This window comes from Pelodiscus sinensis, chromosome 4 (assembly GCF_049634645.1).
Source record: "Pelodiscus sinensis isolate JC-2024 chromosome 4, ASM4963464v1, whole genome shotgun sequence".
Classification (NCBI taxonomy): domain Eukaryota; kingdom Metazoa; phylum Chordata; order Testudines; family Trionychidae; genus Pelodiscus; species Pelodiscus sinensis.
Window position 1 is genome coordinate 133,343,360 of NC_134714.1, and position 16,641 is coordinate 133,360,000.

The following is a 16,641-nucleotide window of genomic DNA, read 5'->3' on the forward strand; positions in this document are numbered from 1 at the left end:
AGCCGCTCTTCCTCAAAAAGGGTGGTTTACGGGGCGTTTCGACAAAGGGGGGGATTGCCGAAAAAGCTGCGTCTTAACTACTTGCACTTTCGAAAGCTCTGCTTTCGAAAGTGAGATCTGAAGAAGCTATGCAAATTCCCGCGGAATTTCCATACCTTCTTTCGACCGTTCCCCATCGTCCAGATGAGCCCTTTGTTTTCAGGAGGCTGTTTGGTCTTTGGAGAGCACTGACCAGGGGCATGAGAAGGGAAGAGATGCAGGGTCTGGTGGGAGTGGCACAGTCATAAGCAATCGGCATGGTCAGGATGCTGTTCCCAGATTACCAATCAACGAGTGGGGGAATTGTAAATCACACCCAGAAATGGGCGAGGGCGTGAGACCTGACCCCATTAGTGTGAACTCAGAGGGCGCAGAAAGGGGACTGAGGTATCAACACCCACAGAACTGGGATGGATGGACACGCACAAAACTACAACCGGGTTCAAAAAAAGAGCTAGTAAATTCATGGAGGACGGGTCCGTCAACAGCCGGGCTAGGCTGGGAAGATGTCCCTAACCTTTGTTGATCAGAAGCTAGGAATGGGTGTCTGGGTTCATTGGATAATTTCCTGTTCTATTCCCTCATTGTAGAGCACCTGGCTTTGGCCACTGTCGGCAGACAGGACACTGGGTTAGATGAACCTTTGGTCTGACCCAGTCTGGCTGTTCTGATGTTACACACCCAGGCCGTGTCTACACTGGCCTCCCTTCCGGAAAAGGGATGCTAATGTAGCACTTTGGAATAGGCAAATCCGCAGGGGATTTAAATATCCCCCGCGGTATTTGCATTAACATGGCTGCCGCTTTTTTCCGGCTTGGAGATAAGCCGGAGAAAAGCGCCAGTCTAGACGTGATTCTCCGGAAAATAAAGCCTTTTCCGGAGGATCTCTTATTCCTACTTGAAAGAGGATCCTCCGGAAAAGGCTTTATTTTCCGGAGAATCACGTCTAGACTGGCACTTTTCTCCAGCTTATCTCCAAGCCGGAGAAAAGCGGCAGCCATGTTAATGCAAATACCGCGGGGGATATTTAAATCCCCTGTGGATTTGCCTATTCCAAAGTGCTACATTAGCATCCCTTTTCCGGAAGGGAGGCCAGTGTAGACACAGCCCCAGAGTTTACTTCCGGCAGCTACAAGACGAAGACTGGGGGAACCAATGTCATATCTAACGGGGGGAGCGTAAGAACATCCAAGACAACACCAAATACTGTCACTTGAACAGAAGAGAACCTCTGGTCTTGTTTCCTCTTGAAGCGAGGACGTCTCTAGCCCTCCTTGGTGGCCGAGAAAGGGTAAATTCCTCCCCTGAGCATTTCCTTGCTGCTACACCCTGGAGCAACCAGACTGGCTCCTTCACCGAGAGGACAGAGCTACACGGCAAGCTCCGTGTGTGTCACACCCCACTTTCCCCCCAATTCTTCAACATCCTCGCACAGAGGATGAGCTGCCCTGCCATTCCCAAAGCGCCCAGTGCCCATCGCGCCCGGCCTTTCGCAGGTCTCCAATGTCAAGCCAGAGGGGTCCCTGGGCACACCTAGTCAGACCCCCTCTCTCATCCAGACCAGAGACCCGCCCTGATATTATCCCTAGGGCAGACCTCTTCGCAAAACATCCAACCTCGATTTCAACATTGCCAGAGACAGAGAATCCACCAGGACCCCTGGGCAAGTCGTTCCAACATCCTACCTGACAATCTACCCCTTTTTTCCAGGCTGAATTGTCTAGCTTCAACTTCTCGCCACTGGAGCGTGCTAGGGCCCTTCTCTGCGCGACTGAACATCCCATTAGGAAATATCTCTTCCACATGTCGCTACCTAGACTGTGATCAAGTTCTCTCCCCCATTTCCAAAGGGGTCTGCAAGCGAAAAGGAGATGAAAACCCCCAGACTCAACTCAGGATCTGGCCCTGCTGTGACCGCTGCTGGAATCAGTCAACCCCCAACCCAAGAAGGACGTGGAGCAATGGAAGAAGGTAGAGAAGACCCAGAAGAAGGCATGAAGGATTAAGAAACCTGCCTTACCATGATAAGCTAAAAGGACTGAGCTCCTTAAGTCTAACGAAGGGGAGGGCACAGGAGGGTAACTTAATCCCAGGCTCTAAGTATCTCCGAGGGGAATAAATATTTGACAACACTATCAGACCTGTCTAACGTGATCCAATGGCTGGAGGTTGAAACTAGACAAATTCAGACGAGAAATACAGGACAAAGTTTTAACACTGAGAAGAATTCATAGAATCATAGAATAGAATCATAAACTACTAGGACTGGAAGGGACCTCGAGAGTCATCGAGTCCAGTCCCCTGCCCTCATTGTAGAACCAAATACTGTCTAGACCATCCCTGATAGACATTTATCTAACCTACTCTTCAATATCTCCAGAGATGGGGATTCCACAACCTCCCTGGGCAATTGATTCCAGTGAGAATTAACAGCTGGAACGACTGCCCGAGGGTCGTGGTGAATTCCCCATCGCAACAATGTTTGTACCAGGATTGGATGTTTTCCTAACAGATCTGCTCGACTTCACACAGGAGTCGTTTCGCAGAAGTCGTACGGCCTACATCTGCTGAGATGATCCCAACGGTACCTTCTAGACTGATCAGCAAGGAACCACTGCTCCACCCTACCCCCTCCCGCACAGAGTCACATGGCCGAGCTCCCTTTCCGAATCGGCACCTTTAATTGGAATCATAGTGGGATACACGTCAAGGGGCTGGCTCCCCCAGTCACCCCGAAGGGGAGGAGTCAAATCCACATCTTGTCCTCCCCCATAAATGAGAAAGCAAAAAAATGGAAAAGGCTAAAATTAGCATCTCCGTGGGTGGGTGAGGAATTCAGCGTCCGTGCGCAACCATAAATGTCTTCCTGCCCAAGGTGTGCGTGGGGGGAGGGACTGGAGAGATACGTGTGAGAGAGAGATTCTGGGGCCATGCGCAGCAATAAAAGTCTTCCCCCTCCTCCAATGCTGTGCTTCCATTTGGTTTCCTCAGAAGAAGGGAATGCAACAAGGGTGAAAAAATGAGCGCACAAGGCGCTGGCAGTATCAATGAAGGGACGCACACGGGAAGTGTCCGTTGCCTTAAAAACCAGTTTGGGGGCGGGGCCGACCCATGCTCCGCCCCCGCAGAATACTGCATCCATTAGGGTGCTCCTGGGGCGGAATCGGAATAACCAGCAGGAGGCGACGTCCTGTCCGTAAGCACAGAGCTCCGGCCCCTTTGGGAGATGCTGGGAACCCAGGCGCCCGGGGCTGCGGGATCGGGTTCGTCGGTGTCCAAGCACAGAGTCACGGGAAGCAAAGCCGAAGTCCACACGGAACTGGAGAGGCCGCGGGCCGGCAAAGGGGTGTCTCTAGATGCGGAAACTCTCCTCCTTGCCATCGATGTGTTTCAGCCGGAGATAAACATCGGTACCGATACCCTGCAGGGACTGGATGTGCAGCGAGCCCCCCAGGTACTCGGCGTAGGCACGAGAAGTCGGCAGCCCAAAGCCGAACCTGCAGCAGGGACAGACAGACGGGCGGATAATCACATGGGTTACCATAATACACCTTATAAATAACGTACAGCACCATGCACAATGGTCCACAGGCCAGGGATTGGGGCTTCCAAGCACTACCGTAATACACCTAATAACACAGCACTGCGCACGAGTCCTGGGCCATGACCGGGGCTGCCAAACGTTACCGTAATACACCTTATAAATAACGTACAGCACCACGCACAATGGTCCATAGGCCGGGGATTGGGGCTTCCAAGCACTACCGTAATACACCTAATAACATACAGCACTGCGCACGAGTCCTGGGCCACGACCAAACGTTACCGTAATACACCTAAGAACATACAGCACTGAGCACAATAGGCATGATTGGAGTGCCTAGGTGCTACCGTAATACACGTAATAGAATAGTAGCATACACAACATATTGTAAACAACCAACACCGAGATGCTATGCTGTGATCCTGGACGGGGAGTCAGGATTGATGGGTTCTGGTTTTGCAAAAAGGCTCCGTGTCTCCACCTGTAAAAAGGGGGGAACCGATGCCTGTTGGTCTGCCTTCGGAAAGCGCTTTGGAGTGCTCAGGAACTCAGCCGCATCATTCACTATTGACTGCTCAGCTCAAATCCATCTCGTTTAGCCAGGCCTGGGAGCAGAGACTTCTGGTTTTGGAACAGAGAGCGGCGGGGGAGCTGTTTGACGGCGAGGGATGTTAAATATCGGTTAACTGAACAGTCCATTAAACTCATGAAATCTTATCCTTTAGTCGACTATTTTATAGTCCGCGGGGGTGGGGCTGGACGCCAGTGTGCTCCGGCCTCACCCCGAAGGAGACTCCTGCCACTCCACGCTGCTGCCTCTGTATCAGAGGCAGCAGCGTGGGGTGCCAGGCGGGAGCTGGTCTGCAAGGGGAGACAATCGATAGCATTAACCTATACGCTTTCCTAATCGGTTAATCAACTACACGATTACATCCCTATTGACGGCTCGGCTTGTTTGTCGAGAAACGGCCTTTTGTCAAAGCCACACGCACAATAAAAATGGTTTCAGCAAACCTCCCGACTCCAAAGAAGTGGGGGAAACATATTTGGAACTGAAAATATGTTTTGCCATTTTCAAGACAACAAAGTTCTCATTTTCCACAGCTGATGAAAACAGGTTGAATCACAGAACTGGAAGGGACCTCGGCAGGTCATCAAGTCCAGCCCCCCGCCCTCACGGCAGGACCAAGCACCGTCTAGATCATCCCTGACAGGTGTCTGTCCAACCTGCTCTTAAATATCTCCAGGAGTGGAGATTCCACAACCTCCCTAGGCAATTTATTCCAGTGCTTCACCACCGTGACAGGTAGGAACTTTTTCTTAATGTTCGACCTAAACGTCCTTTGCTGCAATTTAAGCCCCTTGCTTCTCGTCCTGTCCTCAGAGGTCAATTTGCTCTCCCTCTTCCTTGTAGCACCCTTGTAGGTACTTAAAATCACAGAAGGGCCTGGACGGATGAGACCTCAAGTCCAGCCCCTGCGCTGAGGTGGGGCAAAATAAACCTGACAAGGATTCATCCGACCCGTTCTTCAAAATCTCCAATATTGTGGATTCTACAGTTCTAGGGCTGAACGCGCCGGAATATCAGAAAGTTTTGCCTAAGATCTAAACGTTTCAACGGATCCGAATGGGTCGGGAGGTGGGAGGGGAAATCGGTTTTTCGATACGCGGGCGTTGTCTGGATTTCGATTTGCAGTCGATGAATCTCTTCAAACTCTCGGGGGAAAATCAGTTCCTGCCCAGCTGAGCAGATCCGGGCTCAGGACCTGCCCAGGAAGCCCCGTTAGTCGAGGATGCTGGGAAGGCCACCGCGGAGCTGGCCTCACTGCGGCTCCAAGCGCCAGACTCACCCGTGCATGGGGCCCGCCTGGCCGCTGTTGACCATGTCCACCATGTTCCCAAAGAGGGTGTTCATGCGGGGGTCCTGGGTGCTGGACTCCGCCGTGGTAAAGTGATAATCCATCACCTTCTCCAGGTGTTCGTGCGGAATCCCGCCGCCCCGGTCCGAAATCCTACCGGGGCAACAGGATCCATTCAGAACAGTGCAGCCAACAAACCGCCTCACCCCCCTTCCACCCTTCCTGGCGGACGTGGACCCCCAGACTTCCCCCCTTCTTAATTTCAGCCCGTCCTTCAGCGCCCCTGGAGGCCCCCCCGACGCTGGGGGAGGGGGGAAACTCCAGCCTGAGCCGGCGCGCACGGCACCTGATGATCAGGTCGATGTCGTTGTTGGCGATGGTGATGACAATGTCGGGTACGTTGTAGGGAGTGTCCAGATGGGATTCCATGGTGGCTCTGGAGAGAGTGAAAAATGTAGCCTAAAATCAGGCCCCACCCTCTATCCACCTACCGCCCCCCGGAGTGGACAGGTCCCGTGTCCCATTCCCTGCCCCGGCTCAGAGCTGGCGCCCCCTAGAGGGGACAGGCCCCGTCTCCCATTCCCTGCCCCGGGCCCGGCTCAGAGCTGGCGCCACCTAGAGGGGACAGGCCCTATGCCCCATTCCCTGCCCCGGCTCAGATCTGGAGCCCCCTAGAGAGGCCAGGCCCTATGCCCCATTCCCTGCCCTGGGTCAGAGCTGGCGCCACCTAGAGGGGACAGGCCCCGTGTCCCATTCCCTGCCCTGGGTCAGAGCTGGCGCCCCCTAGAGGGGTCAGGCCCCATGTCCCATTCCCTGCCCCGGGCCCGGCTCAGAGCTGGCGCCCCCTAGAGGGGCCAGGCCCCGTGTCACATTCCCCACCCTGGGCCCGGCTCACAGCTGGCACCCCCTAGAGGGGACAGGCCCCACGTCCCAGCCCCATCGCCATGCCCGGTGTAGACAGGGGAACTCACCTCATGGCGTTCTTGAGCAGCTCCGGCAGGATGTAGTCGAGGGGCATGGGGATGAAGGGGAAGCGAGCGGCCACGTGCCCGTTGATCCGCACCCGCGGGGCGTTCCCATACTTGTGCTCACACAGGCGCCTGCGCCGGGAGAAGTTGGGGAGGAACAGGGCATCAGCCAGGCTGGGTCAGCCGCTCAACCCATGGGACCAGTCCTGATTCCAGTTCCCTCCACGCTACCCCACTAGCCCCCAACTCTTCTCCCAGAGCTGGGGCGAGAACCCAGGAGTCCTGGCTCCTGGCTCTCCCTGCTCTAACCACTAGACCCCACTCCCTTCCCAGAGCTGGGGAGAGAACCCAGGAGTCCTGGCTCCTGGCCCTCCCTGCTCTAACCACTAGACCCCACTCCCTTCCCAGAGCTGGGGAGAGAATCCAGGAGTCCTGCCTCCCAACCCCCACCCTCCCTCTAATCCACCAGGACCTGCACTCTTGTTATACAGGCAGGTTTTCACCTTCCACTGTGCCCGAATGAACAGCACCCCAGTCGTCTGCCGACGAGATCCCTAGATACACACGGCAGCCACTTGTCTAGCCTTGAAAAGCCCATTCCTAACTCCGGGATGATTTTCCCTTGCTCTGCTCCAAACGCATCTCAGCTGGCGACTGGTTAACCAACAGCACCAGCCGCCGACTGAATGGAATTCGGGAACCAACCCTCCGAAGTCACCTCCGGAGCCAGCCAAGCGAGACGTCGAGGAAGAAGAAATTTCCTCCGCTCGCCTTGACTGCACTCAAATCGGATCTGGGCGAAAATGAAGGGATGCCCTTCCCGGCTGTGGCCACTAGGTGGCGCCGCAGGCCAAGCACCCTCCAGCCTTACCTCGCAAAATCCACCCATTTCTCGATGATTTTCTTCGGGGAGAGGCGGGTGCAGATGATGCCCACAAAGTCCGGCTGCCAATCAGCGAGAGAGGACCAATTAGGCAGGGCCTTAACCCAGGCCCCGTTCCCCGCCCCTTTGAACCAGCCAGTCCCCTACCAGGGTTGCCAATTTTGTCTGGACTTATTCCTGGAGGTTTCATCCCATGATGTAATCTTGAATTTCAGATTAATCAGACATTCCTGGGAAACTCCAGGACAATCTCAGGAGACTGGCAGCTCTCCCCTCCACCCTAGGATGGGGGCCAGACCCAAGCAGGGAAGTTATACAAAACAGTCTGACTTTCCGGGAGGGCCTACGCCACTGTGCTGGGGGCAGCCGGCTGCGTGATGGACACTGCCCATTGTAGGGAAGCAAGGAGCCGAGGGGAGCAGAGACCCGATCGCACCTTTTCCTCGTGCAGCGCCAGGTGATGGATCGCCAGCATCCGGATCCCCAGCCGGGAGGTGAGCGTCTTGTCTAGGAAATAGCGGATGACTTTCTCGTCCTGACACGGGAGTGAAGGAGTTAACAGACAATGGCTTAGCAAAGAGGCAGCAAGAGAGCACCCGGCTTGGATTCAGAGACCTGACTTGCTGAGTGATGTTGGGTGAGTCACCTCCCTGTTTGTGCCTCAGTTTCCCCATCTATGAAATGAGTTCCAAAGAGGATGGAGAGAGGCTGTTCTCAGTAGTGACACATGGCAGTACAAGGAGCAATGGTTTCAAGTTGTGGTGGGAGAGGTCCAGGTTGGATATTAGGAAAAACTATTTCACTAGGAGGATGGTGAAGTGCTGGAATGGGTTCCCTAGGGAAGTAGTGGAGTCTCCATCCCTAGAGGTGTTTAAGTCTCGGCTCAACAAAGCCCTGGCTGGGTTGATTTAGTTGGGATTGGTCCTGCCTAGAGCAGGGGGCTGGACTTGATGACCTTCTAAGGTCTCTTCCAGTTCTATATCGACTTCCTTTGTAAAGGGTTTTGAGTTCTACGGGTGGAGAATGCAGGTACTGTTCTAACACCGTGATGACACACAGAACCAAAGCCAAATGTTCCCATCTGATTCGGACAGAAAGGGCCATTCACCATGAACACTCAGGAATCAGAGATATAAATAGATTTTAAAAAAAGCTTAAAAATAAACACTGATGTTACCCCTGGAAACTGCAAACAAACATGGAAATCTGCCAACTTCAGACTTAGCTATTATTAATGGAGATTGCCTATCTCCTAGAACTGGAAGGGACCTTGAAAGATCATCGAGTCCAGTCTCCTACCTTCACAGCAGGACCAAGTACCATCCCTGACAAATTTTTGCCCCAAATCCCTAAATGGCCTCTGCAAGGATTGAACTCACAACCCTGGGTTTAGCAGGCCAATGCTCAAACCACGGAGCGATCCCTCCCTCCTAAAATGGGGTGGCTAAGTGGCTGAAAATGTTTATTATAATTAAAAAGTAATAAAAATGCAATTTGTATAATGGGATTTAATGAGTTCATACCATTCAGGAGAAAATCATCAAGAATCAATAAAAGGTGAATATTGAGGATCAGAAATAAGTGCAATTAGTAGGGAGAACACAGAAATAGCCCTTATTTGCCCAAGATAATAATAAAAACCAGTGTCAGGGGAAATAATAATGGATAAAGTATGTATTTACCAGTGAGTAAAATATGAATTAAACACAGAAATCAGGATGGTTTAGACAGAAGCAGGAGGAATAGCAACAAAAATACTGACGTGACTGAGCCGTCAGTAATAACATGGGAGGAGTACTAGGAAAATGAGAAATATAAATCATAATTAATAAGCATTAAGCCAGCATGTTATAATCATTCCAAGCGGGGAGGGAGCGCTCTGTGTCAGCAAGTCTCAGTTTACAAAGGATGGAATGTGTCTCATTTGCAGGCGGAAAAAATGACACAAATAGAAATAGAGGTCGTGACTTAACCAACCTTGCTGTGCAGAGCACGAGGTAGAGAACCAGGAGGCCTGCTTCCCAGCCTGCTCTAACCCCTAGCCCCCACTCCCCTCCCAGAACTGGGTTGAGAACTCAGGAGTCCTGGCTCCCAGCCCTGCCCCCTCTCCAACCCTTCTCACAAGCCCAGCCCGCCGCTACCTGGATGTGTTTCCGACACTCCCGCAGCCCCTCGGCCAGCAGCGTCACCACGTCCTTGTGATCGTCCAGCAGCTGCCGGACCAGCTTGCAGTAATGTGCCTCCGCCTCTTGGTCCTTGATCTAGGAGCGGGGGCAGAACAGAAGGGACATGAACCGGGGCAGAAGCCAGCGCCCCCTAGAGGGGAAAGGCCCCATGTTCACTTCCCCATGCCTCTGAGCCAGCTGGTCCCCTTCCCTGGAAGCAGCACAGAGCCGGCACCCCCTAATTCCACCACACAACCAACGTGTGGTTGATTTATTGTGACGTCAGAGCCATAGACACTCAAGTCGGGAGGAGCAAAGATCCCATGGGAGGGAGGGAGGGAGGGAGGGAGGAAGGAAAGAAAGAAAGAAAGAAAGAAAGAAAGAAAGAAAGAAACAAACAAACAAACAAACAAACAAACAAACAAACAAACAAACAAACAAACAAACAAACAAACAAACAAACAAACAAACAAACAAACAAACAGTCTACACCGGGGAGTCATTTCAAAGGAACTCCCCTTATTTCAAAATAACAAGGTGAGCGTTCACACTATTTCGAAATAATAACTCCTGCTTGTGAAGAGGAACACGCTTTATGGCAAAATAGTTATTTCAGGCGTTATTATTTCAAAATAACCCAGAGCTGCGTCTAGACTGGCAAGTTTTTCCGGAAAAACAGCTGCTTTTGCGGAAAAACTTGCCAGCTGTCTACACTGGCCGCTTGAATTTCCGCAAGAGCACTGACTTCCTAGTGTCTGAAATCAGTGCTTCTTGTGGAAATGCTATGCTGCTCCCGTTCGGGCAAAAGCCCTCTTGCACAAATGCTTTTGCACAAGAGGACCAGTGTAGACAACGTGGTATTGTTTTGCGCAAAAAAGCCCCGATGGCGAAAATGGCGATCGGGGCTTTCTTGCGCAAAACCGCATCTAGATTGGCCACGGACGCTTTTCCGCACAAAGTGCTTTTGCGGAAAAGCGTCCGTGCCAATCTAGATGCTCTTTTCCGCAAATGCTTTTAACGGAAAACTTTTCCGTTAAAAGCATTTGCGGAAAATCATGCCAGTCTAGACGCCGCCCGGTAGTGTCGACATAGCCAACGAAAGAAACTACCGTACAAACTCAGGCAGACAGGCAGACTAGCAGACAGACAAGGATGCACATGAAGATGGATGGAGGAATGGAGTCGGTCGAGATAGCTGGATGGTGCAGGGAGGGATGGCGCCAGTCCAGACAGACAGACAGACGGGTGTACAGGGACAGATGGGTGGGTTCGGTTGAGCTAGATGGCTCGTGTCTACATGGATGGAGGGATGCAAGGACTCCCTTAAACTGGTCTCCTATGTCCGACGGCAGCCCCGGGGCAGAGGGGGAAAACGGTCGCATTGCTTTAAGGGTGTGATTTTATATTCTTCAGCAACACACACAGGAAATAGCTTTAAAGCAAATTTTGAACTCAGGTCCTGTAGACTAACAGAGTCAATTCAGAAAGGGACAGGATCTATCTGGGTGTGGCCAGTGCCTGGGAGATGGCTTCATTACCCCTCGAATGGCTCTTTCACGGGGCAGTGTCTGCTCATAGCCCTGGCCGGCTCTGTCACTGTTAAGTCAAGGAGATCCTCTCCGGAGGAAGCAGAGCCAGAGAGCAGGGGTAGGAAGAGGCAGGTGGTTGGACATTAAGACCCAGCAGTGCCCCAAATTTTCAGGAGCCCTCCAATTGAGGAAGTTAGATAGTACGTACAGCAATGGATGGTGTGTACAGGGAGGGACGGAGCAGGGCGGGAGCCGGGCAGGAGCCTGACTGGGCATCCAGATATTTTACCCGTCGTGTGACTGGTCCAGGCCCGGGATCAGTGGGTGACAGGGAAGCTAACGTGTACCCTGTTCTCGTACTGTCACTGGCATGCGGTGTGGTGGGGCCGGCAGGGACGCGGATACTCACCGGGGGGAATTCACTCAGCATGTGGAAGGCTCGGATGTACAGCTCGTGCTGAAGGATGGAAAAACGAGTAAGCGCCCAGTGAGGCGTGGACAGCCTGATTGGCTGCAGGGTTCACTGGGTAGGGCACAGGGCTCCTGGTTTCTCGCTCCACCTCGGGGAGGGGGAGTGGTAGCTAGTGGTTAGAGCGTGGGGAGTTAGGAGCCACAGCTCCTAGGTTCTCACCCCAGCTCAGAGAGTGGGAGCTAGTGGTTAGAGCAGGGGGGGCTGGGAGCCAGGATTCCTGGGTTCTATCTCAGGGAGGGGAGTGGGAGCGAGTGGTTAGAGCAGGGGGAGCTGGGAGCCAGGACTCCTGGGTTCTGTCTCAGGGAGGGGAGTGGGGGCTAGTGGTTACAGCAGGGGAGCTGGGAGCCAGGACTCCTGGGTTCTATCTCAGGGAGGGGAGTGGGGGCTAGTGGTTACAGCAGGGGAGTTGGGAGCCACGACTCCTGGGTTCTATCTCAGGGAGGGGAGTGGGGGCTAGTGGTTAGAGATGGGGAGTTGGGAGCCAGGATTCCTGGGTTCTATCTCAAGGAGGGGAGTGGGGGCTAGTGGTTACAGCAGGGGAGCTGGGAGCCACGACTCCTGGGTTCTATCTCAGGGAGGGGAGTGGGGGCTAGTGGTTACAGCAGGGGAGCTGGGAGCCAGGACTCCTGAGTTCTGTCTCAGGGTGGGCATGTCTAACAGTTAGAGCAGGGCGAGCCAGGACTCCTGTTTTAACCCCAGCCACACAGCAACTCCCAGCTCCCCCGTCCCCTGCCCCCGCAGGGTGCCCCCCAGGGGTGCCCCGCTCCGGTACGTACCACGTGGAGGATGGTGGGGTTGCAGCCGATGATGAAGGGGAGGCTGCGGAAACCCTTGATGCGATGGGCGATGCGGACGGGCAGCTCGCGGTGCAGGTAGTGGGCGCTCTTCTAAAAGAGGAAGAACTCAGCGTGATTAACCGGGGACCGGCAAGCAGAGCAGGGGGGCTGGGGGCCAGGACTCCTGGGGTCCATCCCTAGCTTTGGGAGGGGAGTGGAGTCTAGTGGTTAGCGCTGGGAGCCACTAGATTTAATCACGCTGAAGAGGTAAGGTGCTGACCCCACCCCTGTGCCTAATTCTGTCCTTCCCCCTGTAATCAACCGGCCTGAATTCTGCTTCACTTTCTGTCTTACGCTGAAGAAAAACGACATGGCTGTTCCCAGCTGCCCCACCCCAGAGGTGGCTGCATCTCACCCCTGGCAGAGACGGGGCTGGAGGACGCTACGATCCCATGAGCTCATTTCACCAGGCAGGACGTAACATGCCGGGCGATCTGATCTGCCCAGAAGAGCCAGCAAAGGCCCCAGACTGAAGGACTGCACTGAGCAACGAGCATGCCGGTTCTCAGCTGCCCAACACCCCCCCTTCCCGCAGCCCTCTCACTAGACTCCGCTCCCCTCCTAGAGCCGCAGCGAGAACCCAGAAGTCCTGAGGCCCTGGCTGGGCATGTCCTGGCCCCTGCCCTGCGCAGGAGATGCTGGCACCATCTGCCGGGATCTTCAAGGCTGCTTCCACCCCATCTTCGCAGGATCCAACCTGCCTGCGGCCCCTCCCTGCCAATTCCATTACAGCGAGGGCGGGGAGCCAGGATTCCTGGGTTCTCTCCCCGGCTCTGGGAGGCAGCGCAGGCTGATGGTTACAGCAAAGGAGCTGGGACCTAGGGTGCCTGAGTTCTATTCTTAATTCCCTGCAAGACACGGTGACCCTCTCCCCCGCCTGGTGCCTCAGTTTCCCCAGCATGTATAACAGGGATAAACACTCTTTTCCCACCCAGTAGAGCGGGGTTCGAGTTTGCGCTCCCAGACAGGGGCATGCTGGGGGGAGAGGGTGCTTGACCCCCACTTACCAGGTGGTGGCTTCCGTCCTGCGACCGTCCCGAATACAGCATGGTGGTGGGCGTCAACCTCACGGAGGGCTGGAGAGAGAACGGAAAGGAGGCGGGTTACTGAGGGTCCAGAGCGCCTCCTGGTGGATGAGGATGGAACTGCAGGTGGAGCAGGGCAATACAGCTGACAGCACCGCTAGGTTGGGGCACAGGGACAGAGAGGGTATGTCTGGACAGCGGAGCTCTTTCGGGATATCGGAAGCATCCCAAAATAGCAACGCCGCATCTTTAAACGTATCCGTTATTTCGAAATATATTTCGAAATGACAGGCACGCTATTCCGGCATCCCTGCAACCCTCGTTCCACGATGGGTAAGGGGTTTGTTGAAACAGTGCTTTATTTCAAAATGTGGCACTGCGCAGATATTTCACAAAAAACCTCCAAGGTAAGGTAAGAGAAAAAGGAAGAAAAACAGGAGAGCGAGCAGGAAAGACTGGAACAAAAAAAGGAAAGAAAAGCAGAGAAAGAAAAGAACGAAGGAGAAAATAAAGATGCAAATGAATAAAGAGGAAGAAATGAAAAAGGAGATGAGAGGGAAAGCACGGATAAGAAAGAAAGGGAAGAGAAACGGGGGGAAGAATGGATGAGGAGCAGGAGAAAATGAATGAGACAGGAACAAAAAGGAGACAGAGGATCGAATGGGAAGCCGCGAAGGGAGACACAAGAGAACGAACGAAGCCAGGAAGCGGAGAAAGGAATGGTGGAGGAAGAAAGGAAAGAGAACGAAAGGGAGAAAATCGAGTGAATGAGGAACAGGAGACGGCGTGAGGAAGAAAAGGGAAAGAGGAAGAGACTGAAGGAGACAGGAAAGAAAAGGAGAGAAAGGGGAAGGACCGGAAAGGAATGTACGAAGGGAAAAAAAGAGACTGGAGAGGGAAGACGGATTGAGGAAGAAACGCAAAGGAGGGGAAAGAACTAGACAGTGAGAACGGCGGAAGGGGCTTGATTTCGTTCCCTGGGGGAGCCCTGCAGGGGGATGGACCCCCCCACAGAACAGGGGGCCTCACCAGCCAGCACATTGGGCGAGCAGCCAAGTGTGATGGGTTGAGATTTGAGGAAGGGGTGTTTGGGGGAGGGGGGAAACAGAAACTCTGAGCGGCGCTGACACGGGGGGGGATACCCGGCTCTATAGGCCCAGAGGAGGGGGCGGGCGAGCAGGCCAGGTGCGCCGACTGGGAAGGCCTGGCGTTGGCCATGCCAAACGCCTGGGAACCCAGAGGACCAACGCCCCAAATTCCCCGGCCACGCGCCAGCACCCGCCTCAGCGTGCGGCGCCGCCAACGCCGTCCCAAATCCGCTGCGCCTGGGGGCCGTGTGGGTATCGTTCCCGCTCTCCCTCCCTTGCTGCACAGCTGCTCCCCAGCCGCCCCGCCCCAGAGGTGGCTGCATCTCAGCCCCGGACACGCCGCAGCCAGTGGGTCTCCCGCGTCAGCCTCCATCTTTTCAAGGGCCGGGATTTGGCCCTCTGAGCCCTAGGGAGGAAGAGCCGGGGTTGCCCTGGAGACCCACGGTTGCCACGGCAACACGGCTAAGTGCCCAGCAACCGGGAAAAGGCTTTCAAAGGATGGGAAGTGGAGAACGCAAACAGGAAATCGAGATTCCTGGACGCAACGGGGCCAGGCTTCCGCCCGGCCTCTGTAAGGCAGGATCAGAGCCAGCGCCCCATAGAGGGGGCAGGCCCCGGGGCCCATTCCCTGCCCCCTAATCCAGCCAATCCCCATCCTAGGAACTAGATCGGAGCCGGTGACGTGGAGAGGTCGTGTCCCACTCTGCACTAATTAGGCCTCAGCTGGAATATTGTAGCCAGTTCTGGGCTCCGCATTGCAGGAAAGGTGGAGAAACTGGAGAAAGTCCAGAGACAAGCGACAAAAACGGTTCATGTCTAGAAAACAGGACCTGTGAGGAAAGGCTGAAAGAACTGGGCTAAGTTATGTTAGAACAGAGAAGACTGAGAGGGGACATGAGAGCGGTTTTCAAGTCTCTAAACGGGTGTTACAAGGAGGAAGGAGAAAACTTGTTCATCTTAGCCTCTGAGGATAGAACAAGAAGCAATTGGCTTAAACTGAAGCAAGGGAGGTTTAGGTTGGACATTAGGAAAAAGTTCCTGCCAGGGGGGTTAAACACTGGAATAAGTCACCGAAGGAGGTTGTGGAAACTCCATCCCTGGAGATATTTAAGAGCAGGTTGGACAGACACCTGTCAGGGATGGTCTAGATGATGGTTGGTCCTGCCATGGGGGCAGGGGACTGCACTCGATGACCTCTCGAGGTCCCTTCCAGTTCTAGTGTTCTGTGATTTCCTGCCCCCCTAATCCAGCCAGTCCCTGCCCTGGGACCAGATCAGAGCCAGAGCCCCATAGAAGAGAAAGGCCCCTAAATTATTATCTTCAGTCTATTTCACTAAGCCCACATCAACCCCTCTTGGGCAACCAACCCACGCCCACGCCTGCCGCAGAACAGTGTCGGGTGCCAGCATCTTCCTACGCAGCGAGCAGCGGAAATTAATATTTAACTCTCCTCTCGCGTGGGCCAGGGCCAATTCTTCAGCACCGCTGGCTGGTTTCTCTGAGTAAATATTTAGCTACTTATCACTGGCTCCTGCCCACGACCTCCGTCCTGGGACCGTGCTGTTCCCCGTGCCCTTCACCCTTCCTGGGTAACACAACGGAGCCAGCTTCCCCTGCTTTCTGTCCCTTGGAGCAGGGAATGAATCCGGCTGGACAGCGGCTGCGTCAGCGTGGGGATGTGAGAGGCAAGAGAAGAACAGATAAGAAACGGGTCGCCCGGTGCAGAGATGCGACCAGCTCTGGGGCGCAGCAGCTGGGAATAGCTACACTGCAAGGCTATAGCAGGAGGGGCGCTGAGATGCAGCTGACTCTGGGGCAGGGCACAGCAGCTGGCTAACACACGTGCTGCACGGCACTTTGGGACAGGAAGCGAAAAGGAATCTTGAGTCCAGTTGAAACAGCAGACAGGAATTTGGGAGAGTACAGGGGAGTCCCCAGAGGTTGACTATAGCCAGGATCCCAGGGTTAACGAGCCCCAGGGCAGTTCCTTGCAGCACAGCACCCCCTAGCACCATTTGCCTCAGTTTCCCTCTAAGCACTGGATGCCCCTTCTGGGAGGGAAAAGGCTGCTTGCGTCACCTTCTCTGCTGCAACATCGATGGCCGACTGATTGTAGAAGGAGGTGACGGTCTTGGATCGCTCTCGGGCCAGCTCCACTTGGTGGTTATCCATGACAGAAGTGGACCGGTACCGGAGGGTAGGGGACAGGAACCGGTGCATGGAGGCAGTCCAG

At 54.3% G+C, this 16,641-nt stretch overlaps 1 protein-coding gene across 3 annotated transcripts in view; it reads right to left on the reverse strand.

Annotated features, from left to right (window-relative positions):
* Positions 1-2,697: 2,697 nt before the first annotated feature.
* The window catches only part of BCKDK (branched chain keto acid dehydrogenase kinase), a 19,318-nt gene continuing 5,374 nt past the window's right edge, over positions 2,698-16,641 (reverse strand). For all 3 annotated transcript variants that reach the window (XM_075928659.1, XM_075928660.1, XM_075928661.1), the window contains exons 3-13: positions 16,488-16,641; positions 13,303-13,371; positions 12,236-12,346; positions 11,397-11,444; positions 9,435-9,554; positions 7,730-7,828; positions 7,282-7,355; positions 6,414-6,542; positions 5,789-5,878; positions 5,434-5,595; positions 2,698-3,536 (exon numbers count right to left, since the gene is read on the reverse strand). The exon at positions 16,488-16,641 is cut by the window's right edge and continues 67 nt beyond it. In XM_075928659.1, coding sequence (XP_075784774.1) covers positions 3,392-3,536; positions 5,434-5,595; positions 5,789-5,878; positions 6,414-6,542; positions 7,282-7,355; positions 7,730-7,828; positions 9,435-9,554; positions 11,397-11,444; positions 12,236-12,346; positions 13,303-13,371; positions 16,488-16,641 — 1,201 coding nt within the window. In that variant the 3' untranslated portion in view covers positions 2,698-3,391. The remainder of the gene's footprint in view (positions 3,537-5,433; positions 5,596-5,788; positions 5,879-6,413; positions 6,543-7,281; positions 7,356-7,729; positions 7,829-9,434; positions 9,555-11,396; positions 11,445-12,235; positions 12,347-13,302; positions 13,372-16,487) is intronic.